Genomic DNA, 25,145 nt, shown 5'->3' with positions numbered 1-25,145 from the left:
CTCTGGAAAAATCCCTGTGCCGTGATATCTGAGAAGTACACTTACATCCCACAAATGAGCAAAGCACTCCTCAGGCCCTGCCCATGCCCTCTTGGCACTAGAATAAGCTGCATTCCAGTATAGGGCTCACTCTGAGGGTAATCAGTGCCAGCTCTTGGGCCCAGTGTGGCCTCTGCTGTCCTTAACCTTGTCACCTGCAGGAACACGCTCTTCACTCTCGCCAAGCAAAGCAAAGCCCTGGGTGCCTACAAGCTGGCTCGGCATGCCTATGACAAGCTGCAGGGCCTGCAGATCCCCGCCAGGTTCCAGAAGTCCATTGAGCTGGGTAGCCTGACCATCCGTTCCAAGCCCTTCCATGACAGTGAGGTGAGGGCACAGCTTTCTCAGGCAGGAGGCTTCCTTTCTTCTTGGACATCTCCTGATGCTTTCTTTCCTGGACTGGGTTCTGTTTGAAAGATAGCTACCATGCTCTCAGAGTTCTGCACCCTCCTCCCCTTCCCAAGCCCTGGTTTGCTAACTCCTGCTTTTTCCTCTCTGCTTCCTCTGTTCTCTACTCAGCCTGCTGTGCTCCAGCCACAGTCCCTGGTCCCTGTGGGCCACAGAACCCTCCCCTTTCTTGCTGCCTAGTCCTCCTCTGAGGCTCTGAATTGGCTACAGTCCAGCCCGCACTGCTCTGCCCTTGACCTCCCTCTGCTCCTCCATGCCCAGGTCACTCTGCCTTCACCTTGTCCTATGAGCCCCTGCCTTAGCCCACACAGGTGGCCTTTTTTCTTGGCAACCAGGCCCCAGGGGACTGAAATCAGAGCGGGAAGCATGTCCTCACTCTGGGTTTGATCCTCATGCAGTTGTGGTTCTTGTGCTTTTGTAGGAGCTGGTGCCCTTGTGCTACCGCTGCTCCACCAACAACCCGTTGCTGAACAACCTGGGCAATGTTTGCATCAATTGCCGCCAGCCATTCGTCTTCTCTGCCTCTTCCTATGGTGAGTCTGGCATGCAGATGGAGCAGCCATGGATGGCTGTACTCTCTCCACTGTTGATTGGCCACACGTGTCCTCATTTGTAAATTAGGGACAGTGTGACACCCACCCCACCAGACACTCAGTCACTAAGGGTTCCCAGAACTAGGATCCAGGGCTGCCCAGACTTGAAGCACCTACCCCTCAGAACCTGGCATGGGGCTTTGCATAACACAAATGCTCCAGGTGCCACTGGTCAGGCATTTGGTCTGAGAGGCTAAGATGAGCTCTTATGTCCTGGTTCCTTCTATGTTGACAAAGGATCAGAAGCCCCTTCCAGGTAGCTGGGCAGAGGCTGTTCCTCCTCCCTTGGAGAGGAGCCCATCCAGCTATTATGGGGAAGAGAAGGGCTAAAGGCCACTTGGTTCTCATGTACACACGTACACATGCATACACGCATACATGCCTGCTTCCTCCAGACATGTGGTGAGCAAAAGGAGGCGGCCATGCTGTGTCTCCTTGCTTACAGAGAAGCTTGCTACTGGGTGGGGAAGGAACTCTGATCCTCCCACCACCCCTCGTGCTACCTGGTGAGAGCATCCCAGCCCCTAGCTCCCCCTGAGACAGCCACTCCATGGCCCCTCCCCATGTCCTGTGCCCTCTAGAGGTGCTGCACCTGGTTGAATTCTACCTGGAAGAGGGGATCACTGATGAAGAAGCTGTCTCCCTCATTGACCTGGAGGCACCAAGACATAAGCGTGAGAACAAATGGCAAGAGATCGCGAGCAACAGTATCCTGGATGCTGGGCTAGACTCCTGTGTGTGTCAGCCAAGCACAAGGCCTGGGTATAAGATGGGAGGCAGGAGGGCATGGGGGGATAGCTGGGCCGGTGGAGGCAAGGGCGTGGCAGGCCACTGCCGAGTGATTGGAGAGGCCCACATGGTGGCAGGGACAGGGGCTGGGAATGGGCTGAGAGCTGGCCAATGTGCAGAGATACTGGAGGGAACAGTACATATCCACAGGCCCAGAAGAGGCTTGTGGAGGAGGAGATGGTGTCTTGATATTCACCTTTGCCTCATTTCCAGGAGGGCCTCCCACCTACCCTGTCTCCTAAAAGGTACTGTCTGTGCTTCTGGCCATACACAGTTGATGAGCAACCAACACAACATATGATGTCTCTATCAGCTTTTCTAATTAGGTCTCTTTTATGTCTGTACAAGAGACAGAAACCACATCAGGTTGAGCAAACAAAAGAGTGTAAGGAAGCCTAGCCATAGATGGACACTCAGCTGGATCCAGGTGCTCATTTGGCACTGGTGGGAGGCTATCTCCTGTCCTCTTGGCTCTGCTGTCCTGTGGGTGGCTTCACTCTTGGCAGCACCCACCCCATTCCACCAACGGTACCAACCCTGCATCCTATCAACATTAAAATCCTTGGAAAGGGCTGATACTCCTAGCATGACAGCAAAAAACCTCAGGGCACATCCTCACTGGGATAGCTTGGGCCAAAGGCCACACCTCAGCTTATCCCTCTGGCTAAGACCGTGTTCAGTGTCCTAGCTAGACACAAGAGAGGGGGGCTTCTACATGTGACTGTGCACACTCTGCCCCTGTGGACCTTGCTGGCATACAGTAGCTGGATCAGCAGGTCTGGGTGGACTGGGAGCCTGAGTTTCCATAAGCTTCCAGGTAATGTCAATGCTGCTGGTCCATGGGCCACATTTTGAAGAGCAGAGGAAAAAGGAAAAGCCAGGGAGTTACCTCCCGAAGAAGGGAGACAGGAATCCTATCAGCCTACCAGCCCTCTGTACAGCTCTCAGATGCTTTGGGTTGTTGCTGCCCGGTGGGACCATGTCTCATACCTGATATGGCACCAGCAGCCTCCATTCCCTTGAGGCCCTTCCTTGTGGGAGCAACCCCTGCCCTGGCCTCACATCAGCTCTTCTGCCACTGTCTGGCAGAGGGGACAGTTCCTTAGGTACCTTCAGCCTGGTCTGGCTGGCCGGATTTGCAGGATCTCTTACCACCTTCTCCATGAAATAGGACCTTTGAGTCCATCTCAGTTGCCTACAGAACCACCTGGTGATTGCTAAGTGTTTCTCCAGAAATTGCCAAGTTTGCTGGCCATGGTTTCCAGCTAACCCATTATTTCTACTCCCACCCATAGCAATCTTATAGCCTCTGCTCACTTGGTGCTTCTGATCAGGCCTACATGGGCCATGTCCTGGTCTATGTGGGGCAGCAAAGGTCCTATCGTAGCCCCTTTCCTACCTGTGCACTGGGTCCTGGTCCCAGCCTCTGTGTGACCAGGGCTGTCCCCTCCCGGGCCTGGCCTGCATTCCTTCCATTCCTCCATCTAGAAACCTGTTCCACAGACAGTCATGGAGAAACACACCAGGCCCTTGTAGAGCTCCTGTGAATCTTGCATTGGGTGGAGAGTGGAGCCTGTTTCCTACTCAGCTTCAGGTTCTGTCCTTGACCAGACCCTTCCAGATTCCCAGACTCTGAGGCTGGACGAGACCATGGACTCCATGGGAGATGATGACCCATTCACAGCAAAGTTAAGCTTTGAGGTGAGGGTGCCTCTCTGAGTGATGGGCTGTGGAGGCATGTGAGACCTGTTGGGAGGGGTGTTGGAGGTCCCTTCTCCTATATACACTTCTTAGCAGAAGCTGACTTGTTCCCTGTCAGTGCTGCCAGGAGAGTTGAGGTGATAGGTTCCCTATCACTAGAGATGGCTAGAGGAGCTACATGACCTGGCAGGGTTCCATGAAGGTACTCAGTAGGGGAAATCTCTTGGATCCTCCCTGGTTGTCCCAAAGATTCTGGGATCATGACCCATTTAACATGTCACCCTGGCTGTGTGAGAGCACCGGTGCCCTCTTCTTCCCACCTGCTCACCCTGCAGCAAGGCGGCTCAGAGTTTGTGCCTGTGGTGGTGAGCCGGTCAGTGCTGCGCTCCATGAGCCGAAGGGATGTCCTCATCAAGCGCTGGCCCCCGCCCCTGCAGTGGCAGTACTTCCGCTCGCTCCTGCCTGATGCTTCCATCACCATGTGCCCCTCCTGCTTCCAGGTACTGTGCCTACAGCTCACATGTGGTTACCAATTTCTTCTTCTTGCTGCTTTTCCATTTCCCAGGTGTCCCCTTGGGGTGTCCCCTTGGGGATACCTGGCATCTGAGAATAGCACAGTGATCCCAAGGCCAAGGGCAAGGCTCCAAGTTGGGAAGAGACTCAGCCATCCTTAGGCCCTCCCTCCTTTCACTTGTGTTCCATACACTGGAGTGGGCTTGCCCCTGGTCCTTCATTTGGGAGAGCCAGGCAAGACTGATACACCTTTGAATTTCATTCAGAAAAAAGGGGCCTCAGACTCCAGACCCTCATGCCCCTCCCTTTGAGTCCTCAGACAAAGGTGTTCTGGATCTGGTGTTTCTAGCCCTGACTCACTGTCAAGTGTCCTTGGAAGGGCAGCAGGCCCTGCCAGGCTCAGGGCTTAGCCCTGGATCATGACCATTTCTCCTTAGATGTTCCACTCAGAGGACTACGAGCTCCTGGTGCTTCAGCACACCTGCTGCCCCTACTGTCGGAGGCGCATCGATGACCCCAGCCCATGACCGGCCCCCTCAGGACCACCGCTCCCATCAGGGCCACCTCACATTTGGCTGGGCTGTCAAAGGAAGAAAGAGTTAAACTGTCAGAATGTGTCTTCTGCCCAGATCAAGTGTGTATTTTAGGGAGGGGCCTCGTGTAACCACGGAATTCCTATTTATGGCATTTCGTGCCTTGTAAATAGCACCAGGAGATGGCGAAGAGAATGTACATATATTTTCTAAGAAAAAAAAATCTGTTACTTTCAGAAAGGCTCTGAGTTGTTCGTGGCAGCCTGCTGGAGTCCACAGATCTGTCAGACCATTAACATGTACACTTTGCGAACAGATTGCCTCAATAATTACAAATAAAAGGGCTACTTATTTTCATCAGTGTCTGCATTTTAGCAAATCTTCATATTGTCTGCAACTTAATTTCCTTATGCAAAAGTGCACCTGTTTCTAATTTGATCTGAGAGGAACATTACGTTTGCCTGCTCTTAAAATTTAATCTAATCGAAATGGCAATATGGGAATGGGTAGGGGAACGGGTATTTATTTATTCTGGTTTAGTGGGGCTCCATCTTTACCAGAAAATAAGGTTCCTGGCTCCACAGAAGATGGCAAAGAGGACCTTTCTGAGGTTCTGGAGCCCACCCTCTGCTTCCTGGCTAGGGCCAGCACCTGCCTCCCCTTCACTTTATTCCCCTAGCCCCACAAAGGCTCCACCCCACTGCACTTTGCCCTGCCCTCCAGCTCCTGAACCCAGTGAACCTGTTTGAGGTTCTGCTAAGGTCCCTGTCCCTGAGCATCAACAATGTCGGATTCAGCAGCTCAAGGGCAAGGGTGGGAAGCTGGGAAGCTGGGGAGGGAGAGTTGACATTTATTGGGACCTTCTCTGTGCCAGCCGAGTTTCATATGTTGTCTCAGTTCTCACACCATCTTTGTGATGGAAGGATTATGATTTCCATTCTGTAGCCCTGGGGTTGGGTGGAGGTACTGGAGCCCAGGGGCTCACCCAGCCCTTGGTAGAAGCTCCTGCTCCCTTTGCCCTCCACTCTACCTGTCCCAGAGATGGCAACGATTCAGAGCTTTATGCAAAGTCCTGACAGCAGGGGAAAGAGAATTGGGTTGTCAGCTAGGAAAACTGCCCTGGTGATTAGATATTGATACTTTACAGTTCATCTGTGAAGTGGGCAGAGCAGGACAAATGTCCCCATTGTGAGGAATGAAGACTGAGGCCTAGAGAAGGGAGTGGCTGCAGATGCCACCAGGCTTTGTGTGCTGAAGCTGGCCCCCTACCTTACTCCTTCCCCCCTGCCTCCCTCTGCATTTCTCTTTGGAGATGATGGAAGAAAATAAAGAGAGCCAGACAGTTGTGCCAACAGAACTCCTCCGTTGAGTGTCTAATTACTTACGATCATGCATGCTCTCTCTCTTGCTAAACATTTATTAATGTGTTAGGATTTCCATTAGCGCATTACTTGAACTAAAATCATTTGCATATGGCTGGGAAGAAGAGAGGAGAGAGAGAAAACAGCCCCAGCCACCCAACAGGCGTCAATCACAGTGACAGATCAGATGGTCCATGGCTAGAGGCAGGGGGAGGGGGCCCAGCCTGAGACTCCAGCATGCATCCTCTTAGCCGAATAACATGAAAACCAGGGTGTGCCATGCCAAATTCTGCTGCCATAGGGAGGCTGAGCTCTGGAAGTCTGAGTCTGAGAAACAATCATTGTAGCTCCCTTTAAATCAAATGCTCAATGAGTAGTAGACATTGTGCTAAGCACTTTCCATGCATCATCCTCAACAGCCTCCAAGAGTGCCCATAATGCAGATGATGAAACTGAGGCTCAACAACGTTTTCTCCTTTCATTCAACAAATACCTACTGAGCCAAGACAGGATTCACATCCAGGCACAGCCTTTGTATCTAAGCATTCAGTTCTCCATCGCCTCTGTCCCAGCCTAGACAGGGTCTTGACCCTTCTTTCTCCAAGGTTCAGTTTCCTTATGTGTGCAAAAGGGCATACTCCAGCTCTGACCTTGAAGCTCCAGCCACTGTGTCTATCCGATGAGCCTGACAACCCTTCACATGCTACAAGGAAGGCACTGTAGGACTATTGAGATGCCCATTTCACTGAGAGGACATTGAGGTCTAGAGAGAGGCATGGCTGCTACAGGCTGCACAACTTGGTTGGACTTGATCTTCCAAGTCCCCAACGCTATCCACATCCCTGGAAGGAGAAAGTAAGGAAGAGGGAGATTGTGTGGCTCAGAAAGAGCCCCAGGCCAGACCTTAGGTGGGCCTGGCTCTAACCTGGCCTCAGGGGTGTCCCCCTGTACCCTGAGTTGAGGTTACTGAAGCCAGAAGCCCCTTGTGGCTCTCACACCAGTACAGAGATGCCCTGTCTCCAAGACCCCATCTGCCTGTGGCAGATACCAGGTGACCTTCCCCTGGTCCCAGCCCCACCCTTGGGGCAGCTGGGAGCCTCAGCAAAGAGGCCTGCACTGGGCAGGGCTCTCACCTTGTGTCATACACTAATCTCAATACTCCACTCAGACTCCAGAACATCTTCCTAGAATCAGAACCTGGTCATGCTCCTCCCCACTGCTAGCCAGCTAGCACCCAGACTCCTAGGCCTGTCCTCCCTAGCCTGCTCACCCTAGGCCCCAGGGCCAGCTAGCCAATTGCTCCCTGTGCCTTGGCCCAGTTGTCCCCCTGCCGAGGCCTTCCACCTCCCTCCTGGTCCACACCTCGATCCTTGGGGTCCCATAGCACGGGGCCTGGGAGCAGAGCCCTGCCTCCCATGGTTATTGGTTTTCCCCTTGTCAGCTGGCCCCTGAGCCTGGGAGCTCCTGAGGGCAAGGAATGTATCTTAATGTCCCCAGGACCTAGCCCCTAGCCTGTTTGGCAGATGTTGGGGTAAGAGGAAAGTGGGGGGAAGGGGGAGGGAGGAAGTGGGACTAGAGAAGAGGAAGGAAGGGGAGGAGAGTCAGTCTGTCTCCTTCCTTTCTTCCCTTTGGCATTCTCAGCTCAGCCTAAGGCCTCACTCAGCCATAGTGATGCAGCCAGGTGGAGCTAAGCCTGGGAGAGGAGGCAGGGAGGAGGAGGAGGAGGAGGAGAGGGAGGAAGAAGCTGCTGAACCAGCAGCACCTCTATGCAGAGGCTTAAGAGCTATTTGTGTGCTACCTGCTAAGCCCCTAATCCTCCATGGCCAAGTCAGAGCCCCACACCTGAGCTCAGGAGGCCAGGCTCAGGGAAGCCTGGAGATAGGTGCCACCATCTTCAGAGATAGCCTTCCCCAGCTCCCCACCCCCACAGGTCACCCCCAAGAGGGGCCAGTGGCTCAGAAAGTCACCCACACTGGGGCTTGTCTCTTTGGCATGTTCCCGGGCCCTCTCTGGAGCATCTGGAATGGGAGGAGAAAGCTCAGGCTAGGGAGTTAGCTGGTTCACTTCCGGCTCTGCTAACGAACATTAACCCTCTGTGCCCATTTCCTCAGTGGTCAGAGGGTAGGGAGTGAGACCTCCTCACGAGAGGCCAGGAATTGTTCATTAATTTGACAAATATTTATGCAGTTGCTACTCTAAGCTGCCAGTTCAGATGAAGCAAAAGTACAGGCCAGGCCAACCTCTGGAGAGAGATGGGCAGTGAATCAGTAAGAAGACGAATAAGACCATTGCTGAGAGTGATAAGTCCTGAGTAGAAAACCCATGTGATGAGTGGGAGCGCTGGTTTATAGATTTGGGGGCCTCTTCAAAGACTGCTTTGTAACCTGAGTTAGACTCAAAGAGGCTAACACTGTAAGCAATAGTCATTGATCACGTACAGGCAACAGAGTAGGAAACTGAGGCACAGGGCATAGCTGTGCCCAGGCAATGTAGCTACAGAGTCTCAGTCCAGATATAAGGGTAAAGGGACCATGCCTAACTAGGGGCAACCATGACACCTAAATTGTAAGGTCTGAAGGTCTGTGATTGGGCCCTAGTGGGAAAGCAGGTCACATTTACCCTGCAGATGGGTGTGGATCCCCCAAGATTTTCTAATTCCAACAAACTGAGCCTAGAGAGGGGAGGTAGGACTACTCAGGGTGACTCAGAGCCCCAGGCGAGAGTCCAGTGCCACCCCCTGCCCTCTGGGCCACCCCTGCTGCCCCAGGCCTGTGTGACTCAGGCTAGTGGCTTTCCCATCAGCCCAGCACAATCCTTTCTTTTTAGTCATTTATACCATGGTATGAAAGGCTAGCAGATCTTTCCTGAGAGCTGTCTTTGGTGTGGGGTGGGAGGCAGGCCAGGCAGGTGATACCCCAGATTTGTCACGTGACCTGGGCCACTGACTCACTGCCAACCCTGGGCCTCAGTTTCTCCACTTGTGAAATGTAGCAGGGAGGGTCAGAGTGGGTGATTTCTAATGACTTCCTGCTCCCTGTGAGCCTATTGCTCTAAACAAAAAGCATTTTTAGTTTAAAAAAAGATTCTTTGTCATGCCTCACAGAATACAATGCAGTGTCACCCTGTGCTGCCTTTAATTCCCCTGGCCATGGCCCTCTGAGGGAGGGTCATTAAACTCTGAGACTTAGAAAAGGAAGCACTGACCGAGATAACATAGATCTATTCACTTGGTCCACAAATACCGAGCACCTACTATGTGCCAGACCCTAAGGATAATACATCAGTGAACAGCACAGAGATCCCAGTTCTTTCCAGTGTAGGGGAAATGATTTACAGCATTCGGCTACGTGCTGAGCACCGTGCTCAGCTCTGGGACCACCCCACCTGCTCACATGACAGCCTGTGAGATGGACAGAAAACACGTGAACAGAACATAAAAGCTTCCAGGCTGTCAGAAGTGTTAGGAGGAGGTGAAGGCAAGGCACTGAGGTCTAGGATTGAGGCTCCCCCTGGCCTACACAGGGTTACTGTGTGGAGGGCCGCTGCTGGGCCCAGTGCTCCTCCCTCCGTCTGGCTACCAGGGCCACGTCAGAATCAAACCCTCCACCTTGACCTCATTAGCGTTGGGCCTAATCACTGAGCCAGGCTTCTTAAACAGCGAGAGGTCACCCCCCACCACCACCACCCCGCAATGCCTGCCCCTGCACTCATTCATTCTACCAGCATACATTTCATCAGCCCTCCTTGTGCGAGCCCTGACACCACTGGGACCAGCCAGGGCTGGAGGGAAGGGGTCTGAGTGAACAGGTCTGGGAATCTCAGTGGGAAGAGACTACACACAGGAGAGTACTAGGGATGGAAGTCTCAGAAACAGGGACACTTCCCCACCGGCTCCTTCTGTCACCAAATTCCCAGTTCAAACCTCCACCTTCCCAGGCTGCTCCAAATGACAGTGTGTTGGGAGTGGGTCACAAGCTGAACTTTTCCTATCTCATTTGTTTCAATACTTGTTTATTTGTAAGTCCTGCTAACCCCACAGAACGATACTTCCTGCAGGCATCCTCCTTCTGCACTGCATTTGTCAGAACCGAGCATCTTGTCGGTGCTCCATACACACATGTACTGGAGGGTGGTCCTAAAGCATCCTTGTGCTGGGCACTCCTGTCTGCTCCACTTCATTCCTCAGAAGCATCATGGTGCTCCTTTCACTGATGGGGGGAGCCTGTACATGCTGAGCCTCCATTTGCCCCCAGAACCCCCTTTCATGGGGTTACCTGCCACATAGCTTCCAAGGCCCACTGACCCAGCCCAGTCTGACCAGACGTCCCTAGATGTGCCCTGCATGCTGCAGTGTCCAGCCAATTCTGTTTCCAGGCTGGGCTTTGCCTTCACATTGGAGTCCCAGGAGGCCACAACCAAGCCTGTCTTGCTCACGGCAGTAATCTGGTGCCCAGCACAGCAAGCCCTGGTCTCCTTTTCTATCCTCATTTCCTCCAATCTGCCCCTGAGATCTGCCCAAGACACTGCCCACTGCCCTTTAGATAAAACCAGGCTCCTCAGCCTGGCATCAAGATCCATCAGAGCTGGCCCCAGAGCCCATGTGCAGCCTCACCCCCAAACAGGCCCCTGCCTCAGGCCCCTACCAGCTCTTGTCTTCAGTCTCCCGTCTTTCCCACTTGGCAACCTAGCAATATACTCCTCTTCCTCAAACCCCACCTCCCCAGACACCTCCCTTTCATAGACAGTCTCCCCTGCCTTAGCTTCATGGAAGCCCCTCCCTGGACTTGGATCTGCTCTTCCCACATCAGAGTCTTTCTCAGTCCATAACCTCCTCCTTTCTGGATCTTTGTATCCTCAATGGTCTGTACATAAATGTTTCATGAATGAGAGAGCGAGTGGATTCCAACTCAAATACCTAGTGAGCTCCTGGGCTATGCCGGGCTGTGTGTCTGGCATGAAGAGTGCTACAGCTGGCAGGATGAGGCCCCTGCCCTCACAGAGCTCATAATCTGGTGAGGTGGGCTGGGCTCAGAGCCTGGCAACTGGATGAGCCAGGAGGTGACTTGTGGGGAAGAAATTGGTAAAGGGCTGCGTGGGGAGTCAGGAGACTGAGAATAACCAGAGCCTCTACCCTTTGGGAGCTCGTTGTCCAGTGGGGAGACAAAGTCAGCTCACATGAGTGAGGGAGACATGGCATGGAGCCAGAGGTCCCAATGCCAGGCCAAGGCCACCAGACTGATCTGGGCAGAGATTCCTGGGGACCAGAAGAGTTGGGGGCGGGCCTTCTGCCCTTTCCCAGGGTCCCCAGCACCTCCCCTCTCTGGCCCCAGGCTTCTGTCTAGAGTCACCTTGGCCACTCTTGGAAGCCAATTAGGCCCCTAGTTGCGGCAGTGGGGATTATTATGATTAATAACGCCCCCAATCTCCCAGGTGCTGATTCAGCCAGGAGCTTAGGGAGGGGAGGTCACTTTATAACGGCCTGGGGGGGGGGTCAGAGCCTGAAGTCGTCCTGCCGGAGCCCTGGGTGGCCAAGCTCAGGCCTCAGCAGCACTCTTAGGACTGAGCCGCCCACGGGGCAGCCGCCAGGACCGCAGCCATGAACGGGACGGAGGGCCCGAACTTCTACGTGCCCTTCTCCAACAAGACGGGTGTGGTGCGCAGCCCCTTCGAGTACCCACAGTACTACCTGGCTGAGCCATGGCAGTTCTCCATGCTGGCTGCCTACATGTTTCTGCTGATCGTGCTCGGCTTCCCCATCAACTTCCTCACGCTCTACGTCACAGTCCAGCACAAGAAGCTGCGTACACCTCTCAACTACATCCTGCTCAACCTGGCTGTGGCTGACCTCTTCATGGTCTTCGGTGGCTTCACCACCACCCTCTACACCTCTCTGCATGGATACTTTGTCTTCGGGCCCACAGGATGCAATGTGGAGGGCTTCTTTGCCACACTGGGCGGTATGAGCTGGGGTCTCAGTGGTGGGATGGGGCGGGGGGGATACGGGAGCCAGGAGGAGTGGAGGGATCTGGAGAGACAGCCCGTACTTGGGGATGGTGTCTAAGAGGGCTGCTCCCCACTATGTTCACCAGCAGTGTCTACTTGATCAACACACACTGTTAGTGATGATAAGCTAGGCTGTTTATTGAGGGCAGGCATTGGACACTGTCGCTCTCTTCCTTTACACCAAGGAATCTGAGCATGAGAGAAGTCAATGGCCTTGCTGGGGCCACACTGTGGTGGGGAGTTTCCACCCCACATCGCTCTGGCCCCTCGGGCCATGTTCTGTTTCCCTTGGAGCACCTGTGCTGGTCAGACCCATGCCGGGCACTGGGGATAGGGGTGGACAGGTTGGATCCCTGAGCTCAGGGCTCTCAGCCCAGGATGGCACACAGATGATCAGTTCTCCAGCCACTGGACTCTGCCTGTGTTGGGCAATGTGCTCAGTCTCTCCCCACTGGCATCCATCTGACCCTGCAGAGAAGGGTCTGTCTATATGTGGTACCCCTGTCTCACCCCTGTCTCGTGGCCTGAAGCTGGGTGATCTGTGTTCATTGAGGGTGACAAACACCCAGTGATGGCTGGAGATTCCCTGGGAATGGGGCTGAGACAGCGCCCTGGACATGTGAAGCAAAGAGAAGACAAGGCGACAGAGCAGTCCTTTGGCTGATGCTAGGCTCTGCAGCCACCCCGGGCTCTCTCCTGCTTGCCTGAGAGGCTGTGTGTCCCAGAGAAGGGGGGCCAGTCCTGGATCTGAGCCGGAAGACCCAGGCCCTGGTCACTGCCCTGCCACATCCCTGAATGTGTTTCTTCCCTTCTCCTGGCCTCACTTTCCTCAGCTGCTAAACAGGATCTATTGTCTCTCCAGCACCCTCATCACTTTTCCAAAGAAACTATTCGAAATCATCTTTTTTTTTCTTTTTAAAAGACTTTATTTATTTATTCATGAGAGACACAGAGAGAGGCAGAGGCAGAGGTAGAGGGAGAAGCAGGCTCCCTGTGGGGAGATGATGTGGGACTCGATCCAGGACCCGGGATCACGCCCTGAACTGAAGGCAGATGCTCAAGCACTGAGCCACCCAGGCGTCCCTCGAAAGCATCTTTCAAAGCTACAGATCACCACACAATGTAATGCCTTCCTATGGAAGGAGTTTCTTCAGAGGGGAAGAACTTCCCCACACAAAAAGGCTGGAAGACAGGGATGAGAAGGTACCATGTACAGGTGGGCACTTCCATGCAAGGTTGGCACCAGTTTACAATTATTATTTTGGAGTAATAATTATTAGCGTTCACTTTGTCTCTCAGAAACATCCTGGTTTGGTTGATAGAGTCTATGGCCAACCTCCCCATTGAGTTTTGGGGTAATGTTTGAATACCCCCATTCTTTTTTTTTAAGATTTTATTTATTTATTCATGAGAGACACAGAGGGAGAGAGGCAGAGACACAGGCAGAGGAAGAAGCAGGCTCCATGCAGGGAGCCCAATGTGGGACTCAATCCCCAGACCCTAGGATCACAACCTGAGTCAAAGGCAGATGCTCTACTGCTGAACCACCCAGGCACCCCCAAATTTCCCCATTCTTTTCTGCTTCTTCCTCTGGGCAAATGATTCCCCAGCTTCCTGGCTCTGAGATGCGGGACCCATAGACCCAGGTTATTTCATTCCCCAAGTGGAAGAGGCCACTGCTTAAGAGGGAGGGAGGATGTCCAACTCCAACAGGCACTCTGCCTGTCACCCCGGTCTACTCCGCACATTCTCCTTCGCAGACTGGTTCTTCACCCCTCTTCCCAGAGTCCAAGCCATCTCCATCCCAAGTCCTGGCCCCAGCCCTGCCCCAGGCTGCCTTCCTGGCCGCCCTCTCCCACCCAGGAGTGCTCCCTCCTTAGGCAGTGGGGTCCAGGTAGGTGGTGTGTTGACTGATCAGTCCCTGACTGCCTTGCAGGTGAAATTGCCCTGTGGTCTTTGGTGGTCCTGGCCATTGAGCGGTACGTGGTGGTGTGTAAGCCCATGAGCAACTTCCGTTTTGGGGAGAACCATGCCATCATGGGCGTCGCCTTCACCTGGGTCATGGCGCTGGCCTGTGCGGCACCCCCCCTCGCTGGCTGGTCCAGGTAATGGCACTGAGCAAAAGAGAAGGGTCCCCGTCCCCGGGGGGGAGGTCTCTGTAGGGTCCCTCACCCAGGACTCAAACCTGGTGCTGTCTGGTTCTGGGCATCGAGCTTATATGTCCCCTACTCTAAACGGCCACCCTGACAGCTCTCCCAAGGGAGGAGTTTAGGGCAAGGGAAGAGAGAATCAGACCCTAATGTTGCTATGGGGGCTGGTCCCATCTCCTGAGCCCCCATGTCAAGGAGAATCCAAGACGCCCCAACCCTTCACCTTGGCTGTGCCCCTAATCCTCAACTAAGCCAGGGCCAGATTCCAATCCTCTTTGCCCCATAGGCAGTTCCCTCTGACCTTGGGCCTCAGCACCCAGGGAGGGCGAGCCTGCCTAGTGCAGGTGGTGACATTGTAGCTGCTGGGCTGGGAACTAGGTCCTGTCCAGCCTCTAGTCCATCATTCCCAAATGGGGCTCAGATGGGAGATAGGAGGACAGTGGTTTGGGAAACTGGACTGGTGACCCTGTGGGTTCCTGGAGGCCTGGTGTCCCTCTGGATTCCAGGAAATCTCTCTTCCCCTCCCTCCTCTCTCAGCCTGCAAGGTCAATTTTTGTTCCTGTTGAATCTGAGCCGACCCCCTCCAGACTCTTTCCCTATGTTTTCCAGTCCTGCCCAGTCCCATCCACACAGGCACAGCCAATGAACACCATTGTCATCATCCTCTGAAATGACTGAAACATCCTGACCTCTTGTTTCTAGGAAATGTGCAAAGATCCCTTAGTTACTCTGTGTGCCCATCTTTGGCTTAGAAAATACTTATACCCTGTTAGTAAGAACTTGGTTTGTACGAACTGCCTCCGATACAGAATTTGGGAGCTTTTTCCTTCTCTCACCAACCTCTGCCTTGCAGAGCCTGAGGCCTAGTCTCTGGCCATTGGGAGCAGCGTGTCTGGTGAGGAAACACAACGCAGGTCAGCAGTGTATAGGCTCTGCTAGGTGAGAGACTGGGCCATCTTGTGATACCACAGCCTCCGTACAACCAAAGCACATTGTTTTCACAAAGGGCATTTGAATCTCTCATCTCCGTTGATTTAATCCTCACAGTCATGTAGCCAAGCAGATATTTTATCATACCCATTTTACAGAGAGGGAAAGCAGGCACAGAGCAAGACCAGCCACACAGCAGGTGTGTTGGCAGAGCCAGGGCTCTGGTCGACTGCAGCCTGTTCCCAGGTCCTTCACGCGTGGGTCTCCCTTACACCCTCTCCTGTCTCACTCCCCTCTGGTGCTCAGGTACATCCCAGAGGGCATGCAGTGCTCATGTGGGATCGACTACTACACACTCAAGCCAGAAATCAACAATGAGTCCTTCGTCATCTACATGTTCGTGGTCCACTTCGCCATCCCCATGATTGTCATATTCTTCTGCTATGGACAGCTCGTCTTCACAGTCAAGGAGGTATGATCCTTGTGCTGGGTGCTGGGGACACATGTGCTGGTTGGGTTGAGCCCGGCTCCTGTCCCAAAGGAGTCTGGATAGCAGGCCCTATATCCTTGCAGGCAGCTGCCCAGCAGCAGGAATCGGCCACCACCCAGAAGGCTGAAAAGGAGGTCACCCGCATGGTCATCATCATGGTCATCGCTTTCCTGATCTGCTGGGTGCCCTATGCCAGTGTGGCATTCTACATCTTCACCCACCAGGGCTCCGACTTTGGCCCCATCTTCATGACCCTCCCAGCGTTCTTCGCCAAGTCCTCCTCCATCTACAACCCTGTCATCTATATCATGATGAACAAGCAGGTGCCTGCTGGCGGGACAGGCGGGTCCAGGGGCCCCAGGCTTCAGGCACTGCCTGTGGAGGACAAGCCGTGTCCTCAGTCATTCCACTGGCAAAACCAGGCAGCGAAACTGGCATCCCCCAGGGCATCGGTCATATGGGAGAAATGCAGATTCCTGCTGAATCAGAAGCTCGCGGTAGGCCCAGGAATTTGCATTTCTAACAAGCCCTCCAGGTGTCTCTGAGACTGGCTCAAGGATGAGATGCGCCAGGCCAGATGGTTCTGGAGGCCCACTTTAAAAGTCAGATAGACTAAGTCCTAAGCCTGGGAATGGGATGCCATTTTCCACAAAGCTGAACAAGGAGCTAAGTCTTAATCTGAGGGATGAAGGGATAAAGCAGTTCTTTAACATCAACCAGTGACTTCTCTGCAGAATACATGATCCAGTGGGGAAAACATGGTCTCTGGAGCTAGGCATATCAGGTTCAAATCTCAGTTCTTATTTTCTAGCTTTGTGACCCTTGGGCAAGTCACTTCCCTTCTCTGGCCTTCAGTGCCTTCATGCCTAGAGAGGGCAAAATCCCAAACTCTAGGGCTAAATAAGATACTTACAGACAGCCCTTGGCACACAGAGGGCATCACGGAATGTCAGCAGTAGCAACACCCCCTTGGGTTCAGTCCCTGGCATCTCTGGGCGGGGGGGCCACATGTGCTTTACTAAGTTCCCTCCAGGAAGCCAGGCTTGAGAGGGCAGTGGAACCCTGTGAGTGCCAGAAGCAGGGAAGGGGTTGGAGGCAAATTTTGCCAACCACCCCAGTTTGCTACACACACTTTTAGTGGACCCTGACCCTGACTCATATCCCTTGCCTTCCAGTTCCGGAACTGCATGATCACCACCCTCTGCTGTGGCAAGAACCCACTGGGTGACGACGAGGCCTCTGCCAGCGCCTCCAAGACGGAGACCAGCCAGGTGGCACCGGCCTAAGCCCTGCCAAGGACTCTACGGCCGATTGTAGGAGTCTCCCATTCCCTACACCTACCCCCAGCCACAGCTGCCCCACAGGAGTCAGTCCTGTCAGAACCAGGTTACAGAGTCTCCCTGAGTTTGGAAAACAAACAAAAAAAGAATTAATGAGAGAAGATGAGGCTCCCCACTCGGCAAGGATGCTTGCTCCATCTGGAGTCGAGTTCCCAGGGGCCAGTGGGATCTCTGCCCCTCCTCCCCCCAACTCATCTCTCAGGAACACAAGAACTCTTGCTCTCTGGAAAAGTGTCCCAGCTTAGGGATAAGTGTCTAGCACAGAGTGGGGCACACAGTAGGTGCTTAATAAATGCTAGGTGGATGAGGGAAGGAACGAATGGAGGAATGAATGGAGGAATGAGTGGGCTGGGAGAGCATATCTATCCTCTGAAAACACCTTAGCAGCAGCAGCTCACCCTCAGCTGATGACCCTGAGCAGTTGTTTCCCTCCCTGGGAAACACTTTCTTTCCCTGAAAAATGGAAATCCCAAATCCCTGGCCCTGCCAACACATGGCTGCTGTGAAAGATCAAACAAGATTTTGTGTGTGTGTGTGTTTGTGTGTGCCAGTGTGTGTGCATGTGTGAGCACTTTGTAAATGGTAAAGAGCTGTACAGATTGTAGTTAACATTATGAATATCAATATAATTAATTAATATGATCATCTCCTCTTGATAGTGACCATTTTGAGATCGGGCAAAGCCCTGAGCATACAGCCTGAGCAGAATTTTTAATATTAGCCAGGAGTCAAGGCCAGACCAGGGCTGATGGCTGGGCAGCAGGGAGGGACAGTCAAGGGAACACAAAACGCAGTCATCAGGATTGAAAAAATGTCAGGGCACTGGGGTCTGGACCAAGGCCCAGCGTCTCACCTCTGGCATGGAGCTGCAGGCCCGGTGCTTCCCCTTCCCAATACGGCCTAGGGAGAAACAAGCCTTTCTTTCAGCTTCTGCAAACCACCCACTCTCCTGCCCAGCAGCTAGGCCACAGCAACTCTGGGCCAGCTTGGAGCTTCTAGAAGCCATATTTACCTGCCTACATTTAATGAAGAGCTGATTCCCCAGTGTCACCCTTGTCTCAAAGAGCTTAGAAACAAAAAGTAGGAAATTCAGATGGACTCACCTTCCCTAGGGATGTTCACAGGTCCCAGATTCCAGCTTCCTTTGCTGGGTGAGCCCGTCTTAATAGCTCCACTCCATTCTCCATTCTGGAGAGTCCTTGGTGCAAAGCTGGCCAGAACTCTGGGCATCTGAATCGAGCTGCCTACATAACTGCCCCCCCCCCCCCCCATAACCAAAACACGAAGCTCTAGCTCTCCCTGGCTCAGCCTGGAGACTAAGCAAATTGGGGCATTAAAAGCTCAGCTCCTATACTTGGTGTTAAGGGTGGTGGTTTTTGTTGCTCTCAAGCTCTTTATCTGCAGGATGGACTGAAATTGGGCAGCATCCACCTGATCCTGACCCCCAGGATGCTGGGTTTGGGCAACCGGCAGAGCCCCCTGGGGGTGCGGGGTAGAGGGAGCAGACCTGGGCATGAGAAAAGTCCCAACTTTGGAGTCACAGAGACCCAGGTGGCCTGTGAAACTGCAAGCAAGTTGTCATCTCTCTGCATCTCCTTATCTGCAAAAGGGGAATCTTACACTGAGCTTAAGAGGACTGCAAGCTTCATGTGGCCAGCCTACATCCTGGCGCACTGCAGCTAGTGGGAGACTTCTGACATTCCTGGGCCTCAGTCTGAAGGAGGCCTTATGGAGAGAACATCATCTGCAAGGGGAACAAGGATGGAGATATAGGCCTAAGAGTTACCCTCAACCTCCAAGGTGGGAAAGGGTGGCTGGAGCCTGAGATGGAAGGTCCTCAGTGTCATGGTGGGGCTGGAGCAGGTAATAGCTGGGCTCTTTACTGTGACCCCTCTTTACTCTGCCTCCCTAAGTGGATGTCAGTCAGGATTTCTTCAGCTACAAGTCGCAGGAACTCTAAACCAATAGGGCTGAAGCAAAAGGAAGAAATTATTGGCTTCTGTAAACAAAAAGCTCAGGGCTTCAGGCACAGCTGGATGCAGGCACTCAGATGTTATCAGACTTCTGTATCTCCCCTTCTGGCTATGCTTTTCTCTGTGTTGGCTCCACACATAGGCTGACTGTTCCCAAGAGGTGGCATGAAAGGGCTACCAGCAAGTCCTAGGCTCGGGAAGCAGCTCACAAAGTCAACTGCTCTTTCCTCACAGTTCTGGCAAAGCTCCCTGGGTAGGTCTCTTATTGGCCAAGCCAGGGTCAGCTGGTCACCTCTAAACCCATCACCAGGCTAGAAGGGGGATTTGTCCTCTGATTGGCCAGCAAGGGTCAGCTGGTCACCCCCAAACCCATCACCAGGCTACAAGGGGGATTCATCCTCTGATTGGCCAGGCCAGGGTCAGCTGTTCACCCCAAAACCCATCACCAGGCTACAAGGGGGATTCATCCTCTGATTGGCCAGGCCTAGTCACCTGATCATCCCCCCAGCTGTAAATAAACCAAATGGTCTGAGTGAGGGTGGGGACTGGAAGGAGCCCAAAAAATACCTGGGGGGTATGGCTGCCAAAAGGAGGAGGGCAGGAGACAGGGTGGGCAGAGCTAACAGTGGCCCAGAGGGGCTGGCCATGAAGTGGGTGATGTCCGGCTCCACCAGGCCTCCTTCCCACAGTGTGGATGCCAAGGAGAAGATTCCCACGGCTGGTCCCCCAGATCTCACTCTCCATGTCAAGGGTGTTGGGCAGGCGTGGCAGTGGAAGGGACAGTGGCCGGCAGCCCTGTGTCCTCACTGCCCCACCTCAGCCCACTTATTCTGAGAAACGATATGCTCGTTTCAGCCTCACATCCAGAGAAAATAATTTACTCTCAAACCAGAAAAGTCTCTTTTTTCCTGGTAGAGAGAAAATTCTCTTTCCCTTTTTAATTTATAATTGATGTGACAGCCACTTTGGGGCACTTGCCATGTATAAAGGCAAAGAGCTACCGACTTAGGTTAGGTTGGGTTGAGGGTGTGACCCACGTCATCTCCAGGCTCCAGGTAGCATCAGGTTTATGGAATGCCTGTTGTATACTCTCATATCTATCCACTCAACCCAGTGTAAGGAAGCAGACCCCAGGCCAGGGTGCGCAGAGGACTCAGAGATGGATGGGAGGGAGCAAGTCTCTGGTCTGTGACCTGGTCAGCCTCAAGGACACAGAACTCTCTCACCTCGATCTTGCCTCTTGGAGGAGAGAGTGTTGAACCAACCCTCCCATTCCAGCACCACCAAGTCAGCAAAACCTGATGGCAGCCTACCCCATGCCCCCCAGCAGAGACATGCACTCCTGTCCCCCCAGGGTGCTCCCAGAGAGGCAGTGGGTGCTCTTCCCAGCCATGCAACCTCAGACTATGTCCCCCAACCTAATTAGGTCTCAGGCCTCTCCACTTTAAAAAGGAGACTCATCCCAGTTGGTAGAATTGTCTATAGAGACTGATGAGATTATTGCTATGAAAACTGCAGTGCACAGTAGGCACTCAATAAATGTGAGTTTCCTTCCCAGAATTGTGAACCAAGTTCAAAGGAGCAGCCCCTGGTGCGGTGGTCAAGAGATTAAAATAATGGAGGAGCCTCAGAAGAGGTGGAAGCAAGTGCTAACAGCCCCCGATACTCATTTCCTTTCCTTCTTTTAGTAATATCACTCCAAGTTCTAGCTGGGCTCCTAGCCACTCAGCACAGGACTGCATCTCCCCCCACTTCCCTTGCATCTGCAGTGGCATGACATTAAGGTCTGGCCGAGGGGGTATAACCGGAAATGGTATGTGCAGTTCTGGGTTGCACGTTTCAGAGAATGGAGGCATCTTCCCCTTCTCTTGTTTCCTGTCTAATGGCTGGAGTGTGGTCATGATGACCAGAGCCACAACAGCTATCTTGTGTCCTGAGGGGGAATCTGTGGGCAGAGAACAGCATAGCATCAAGCAAGAAGGAGCCTGGCTGGATCTCCCATGCTGCCTTCCCACCCTCCACAACTTACACTTGAAGAGTCTCATGAGAGAATGATTTCATGGGGTTTTTTTTGTTTCAACCGCTGTTGTTTTGGAGTTATAAGCTGGTTTCTTCACTAACATGGAGGGTTTCTGGGTTCCAGCCCAGGTCCTCTCTGAACTTTAGCTTCTTCATGTATAAATAAAATAGTGAATATAAAACATGGACATAGAACATGATGGCTATTACTATTTCTGCCCTGCCTTCTATGCATTTATTGACTAAAGTCACAAATGCCCACAAATACATGGGGCTAGCGTTACACAAAACAAACACCTTATTGCTGCTCCAAAAAGTAGAACTGTAATCTTTAGACCTATGAGAAAGTTCACCTGGAGGAGACCCCCCACTCTATGTTTGACGATGGTAAAACAGTTGTCAGCAGGACTTAAATCCCCTACCGGTCTCAGTAGGAGTCACATAAGTGCACTGAGCAGCCCTTCTTCTCTCCAGCAGTCTGATCCTCACACTTATCATTTCCCTGTAAAAAGGCAATCCTCTAGAAGAATTTTTAGATCTGCAGCACATTTTAGAACTTCTTTCCTCCAAATGCAAAGCTCTATCCTGGCACAGCCCAGGAGCAGGGTTTCATATGAAGCTCGTGGGAATGTTTGTATCTTTGAGTCTTTCTCTATTTCTCAATTCTTGGAAATTCCCCACAATGTGATCAAAATTGCTGCCCCTGTTTGTGCCAGCACCATGTGCCTCTTTGCCTCATCTTGTTTCCTGCTCTAACATGGTTCCTGCAGATGGTTCTCAGGCCTTCTTCTGCTCGGCCAGGCTGGGCTCTGGCACTGGAGTTTCACAGCAGTGGGTGCTGAGTGCCTACTGTGTGCCAAGGCACTGTACTAGGCACAAGACAGACACAGCCCTGCCCACCCCTGGGGCCCTCCAAAACTCAGGGGCTAGTGTGGGAGAGCTGTAACTCAGGGTGCTAGAGGTCCTGAGGGCTGCTGGAACCAGTGGAGGGGGTCCTCACCTCCTAAGGGGTTGGTGGGGGGCTTTTCAGAGCTCTACTGAGTCCAAAAGGATGAATGGAAAACCATACAGAGAAGGTGAGTGAGGGTAAAGAAAGGCCTTGTAGGTAGACTCTATCAGTTAACTTATGCTGCATGACAAACAACCTGCAAACCTGATGGCTTATAACAACACATCATGTATTGTTGCTTGTGATTCTGTGGGTCAACCAAGTGGTTGGACTTCTGATTTGGACTCAGCTTGGTCAAACTCTGCTGGGCTCATGAAAACATCTGTGGTCAACTGGAGGTTTGGCTGGTGGACCAGCTGTGGGCTGGGTGACAGGAGTGACCATGCTGTGGGCCTCTGAACATCGAGCAGGCTAGCCAGGGCTTGTTCACATGGAACTTCCACCATATTCTGTTGATCAAAGCAAGTCACAAGGAGTATGAGAGGAGCTGCAAAGTTTCATGCAAATGGACATGGATATGGACAGGCAGGGGTGAGAAATTGGGGCTATTTTTGCATCCATCTAACACACACATAAAAGAAACACAAAGGAGAAAGAGAGCCCAGCTGTTAGCATCTAGCCCATTCCAAGAGCCACAGTGGTTGACTGTGAGGTTCCAGGGAGAAAGGGGGTCCATAAGGCAGATTCAAGAGGTCAAGCTTCCACTTACAGGCAGTGGGGAGCTATGAAGGGTGCTAGGCGGGGGAGCGATATCTGATTTCACTTTAGAACACTTTGATGGCCACCACCTCCCTCAATCCAGACATCTGGTCATGGAGAGTCCCCTGGAAAAATCCCAACAATAAAGAGACTACCAGGAGAAGAATGAAGGTCTGTTTGAACCTGTCCCCTCCAAATCCTACATCCTCCTCAGAGGTAAGCACTGCTATTACCTTGGTATGAATCCTTTCAGACCTTCTTCTGTGCCTTCACTTATACACAAACACATGTGCGTACACCCACACATATGCACACTCACACATGCATTCTCTCTTCTCAGAAGGGGGGGAGCAGGGATCCCTGGGTGGCTCAGTGGTTTAGCGCCTGCCTTCGGCCCAGGGCCTGATCCTGGAGTCCTGGGATTGGGTCCCACATCAGGCTCCTTCCGTGGAGCCTGCTTCTCCCTCTGCCTGTGCCTCTGCCTCTCTCTCTCTCTCTCTGTCTGTCATGAATAAATAAATAAAATCTTAAAAAAAAAAAAAAGGAGAAGGGGGCAGCATATTCCACAGACACATTCTGGGTTCATTCATTTTCATTTTGAAAATTATTTTATTTTTTTGGAAGAGATAAAAGATCTTTATTTTCACATCCACCTCCTTCCACTCCACCCCCCTAATTAGTTTATTTACTTAAAGTGGACTCCACACCCAATATGAGGCTTGAACTCATGACCCCAAGAGCAAGCACTGCATGCTCCACTGACTGAGCCAACCAGGTGCCGCTCTGGTTCACTCATTTTCACTGCTGTATACTACACCACCATGTGACTAGAACACAGTGTATTTGTCCACTTTTCTCCTGGTGGGTATTTAGGTTGTTTTGAATTTTTGGTGGGATTGCAGTGAGCATCCTTGTCTATCAGTGTAAGAGTTTCTCTCATATTTATCCCCAGAGTGCTATGGGTGCGATGTGGCACAAATCTGTCTTTAGTTCTATTAGATGTCACTGCACTGCTTTCTAGAGTGGCTTCCAGCTTACTCTCCCAGCAGCTATGTGTTTCTTTACGTTCTGGACACCCAGCATCGGTAGACAGCTAAATATCTGTCATTCTACCAGGTGTGAAGTACCACCTCCTGTTTGGTTTAATTCACCTCACACTTCAAATGGCTGCACACTATTCTGCACGAAGCAGTAGTTCAGCCAAGCCTTGAGGGATTCATTTGGAAGTTAGTTCTCTCTCTCGTTTTTTTCTTTTCCAGATAATGCATCAATTGTTTCTTTTCTGACTAATGCATTCCTAGGGCAGAGAAGTAAAGTTGCTGAGTTCAAGGAAATACCTTTTCAAAGCAGGCTGCACCCCAATTTACCTTCCTGGGGGAAGCCCTGAGGGCCGGGCTCCCTGCATCCCTGCCTACACTGCTTTCAATTTTAGTTAATTTGATGGGAAAATAGTATCTTATCACTGTTTCAGTGTGAATTTTCCTGAACGCTAAGGAGGTTGAGAATATTTTCTTGTGTTTTCAGCCTTCCTGGTGAATTATCTATTCATATTCTTTGTCCTTTTTACTAATTTATGGAGATTTTTGCTAGGTAAGCTTACTTAAAAATTGCTCATTCAAGTTGCCTGGGTGGCTCGGTCAGTTAAGCGTCTGCCTTCAGCTCAGGTCATGATCCCAGGGTCCTGGGATGGAGCCCCACATCAGGGGAGTCTGCTTTTCCCTCTCTCTCTGCCTCTCCTCCCTGCTCGTGTGTGTTCTTGCTGTCTCTCTAAAAAAATAAATAAATAAAATAGTTTTTTAAAAAGTAAAAATTGCTCATTCATCCCTTCAAACTTTTTTCTTATAAAGCAAAACAAAAGGAGGTCACAGGTTAATCTGGGGTGTCTGCTCCTGGAAAACCCCAGCAGCCTGCCTTCAGTTGCCACTTCTTGAGAAACCAAGGTCAGCCTGGGAACAGGAGTGGCATTGGGGCAGGTGGGATTGGAGGCCACAACCCAGGTGTGCCTAGTTTCCCATCAGCATCTCCAGGCCCTGTGGGGGCAAAGGGCACAGGAGGGATCAAACATCTCAGCACCCATCATTTTGCCATGGGCCTGAGACCCAGTGAAATCAATTGACTCACCCAAGGTCACAGAGGAGTGGGTGGCCAGGCTGGTGTATCAGCACACAAGGCGGGTTGCAGTGCCCATCCCAGGCCCCTTGCCCCAATCAGCAGCTCAGAGCCTCCCAGCCCAATCAGAGGCTAATTGGAGTGATGCGGCTGGGCTGCTGATATATAAGAGGATGGGCAGGCGTGCAAGTCTCACGCCTTGGGAAGGGGTCTGACCATCTGCATCTGTGTCTGCATCTGCCTGTGCAATGGCTCCTGGGAGCATTGCCTCCAGTGACATCTCAACCTCCTCAACCTCTTCAACCTCTACAGAGGGGTCATCCGTGGTGTCTGGGTCTGAAAAGCCAGGTAGGCAAAGGAGGCAGCTCCTCAGGAGCCCATTCCCTGGGTGTCCTGGAACCTCCCTGTGCCACCCAGCGTCCTCAGCCTGCCTGGCCCCAGCACCCATCCCACAGGCCATTGAGTTCACATGCTCATTGGACAGAAGAGCCGATGCCTGAGATGGCAGGGGCCAGGTCCGGTCTGGGTTCTGAGGTTGGCCCAGCT

General features: G+C 52.4%; 2 protein-coding genes across 4 annotated transcripts in view; both read left to right on the top strand.

Moving 5' to 3' along the window:
- Positions 1 to 4,936, top strand: part of IFT122 (intraflagellar transport 122) — a 72,001-nt gene extending 67,065 nt beyond the window's left edge. For all 3 annotated transcript variants that reach the window (XM_038565593.1, XM_038565592.1, XM_038565595.1), the window contains 6 exons: positions 201 to 366; positions 869 to 980; positions 1,622 to 1,747; positions 3,451 to 3,530; positions 3,866 to 4,030; positions 4,481 to 4,936. In XM_038565593.1, coding sequence (XP_038421521.1) covers positions 201 to 366; positions 869 to 980; positions 1,622 to 1,747; positions 3,451 to 3,530; positions 3,866 to 4,030; positions 4,481 to 4,570 — 739 coding nt within the window. In that variant the 3' untranslated portion in view covers positions 4,571 to 4,936. The remainder of the gene's footprint in view (positions 1 to 200; positions 367 to 868; positions 981 to 1,621; positions 1,748 to 3,450; positions 3,531 to 3,865; positions 4,031 to 4,480) is intronic.
- A 6,597-nt stretch (positions 4,937 to 11,533) lies between these two features.
- On the top strand, positions 11,534 to 16,796 carry RHO (rhodopsin). Its single transcript, NM_001008276.1, is given in 5 exon segments — positions 11,534 to 11,894; positions 13,877 to 14,045; positions 15,297 to 15,492; positions 15,594 to 15,833; positions 16,686 to 16,796. Coding segments are annotated over 5 exon segments (1,077 nt in total).
- Positions 16,797 to 25,145: the final 8,349 nt, after the last annotated feature.

The sequence above is a fragment of the Canis lupus genome, chromosome 20 (assembly GCF_011100685.1).
Source record: "Canis lupus familiaris isolate Mischka breed German Shepherd chromosome 20, alternate assembly UU_Cfam_GSD_1.0, whole genome shotgun sequence".
NCBI lineage: Eukaryota > Metazoa > Chordata > Mammalia > Carnivora > Canidae > Canis > Canis lupus.
The sequence above is the reverse complement of the archived record's forward strand: the minus strand, read 5'-3'. Positions and strand labels throughout refer to the sequence as shown.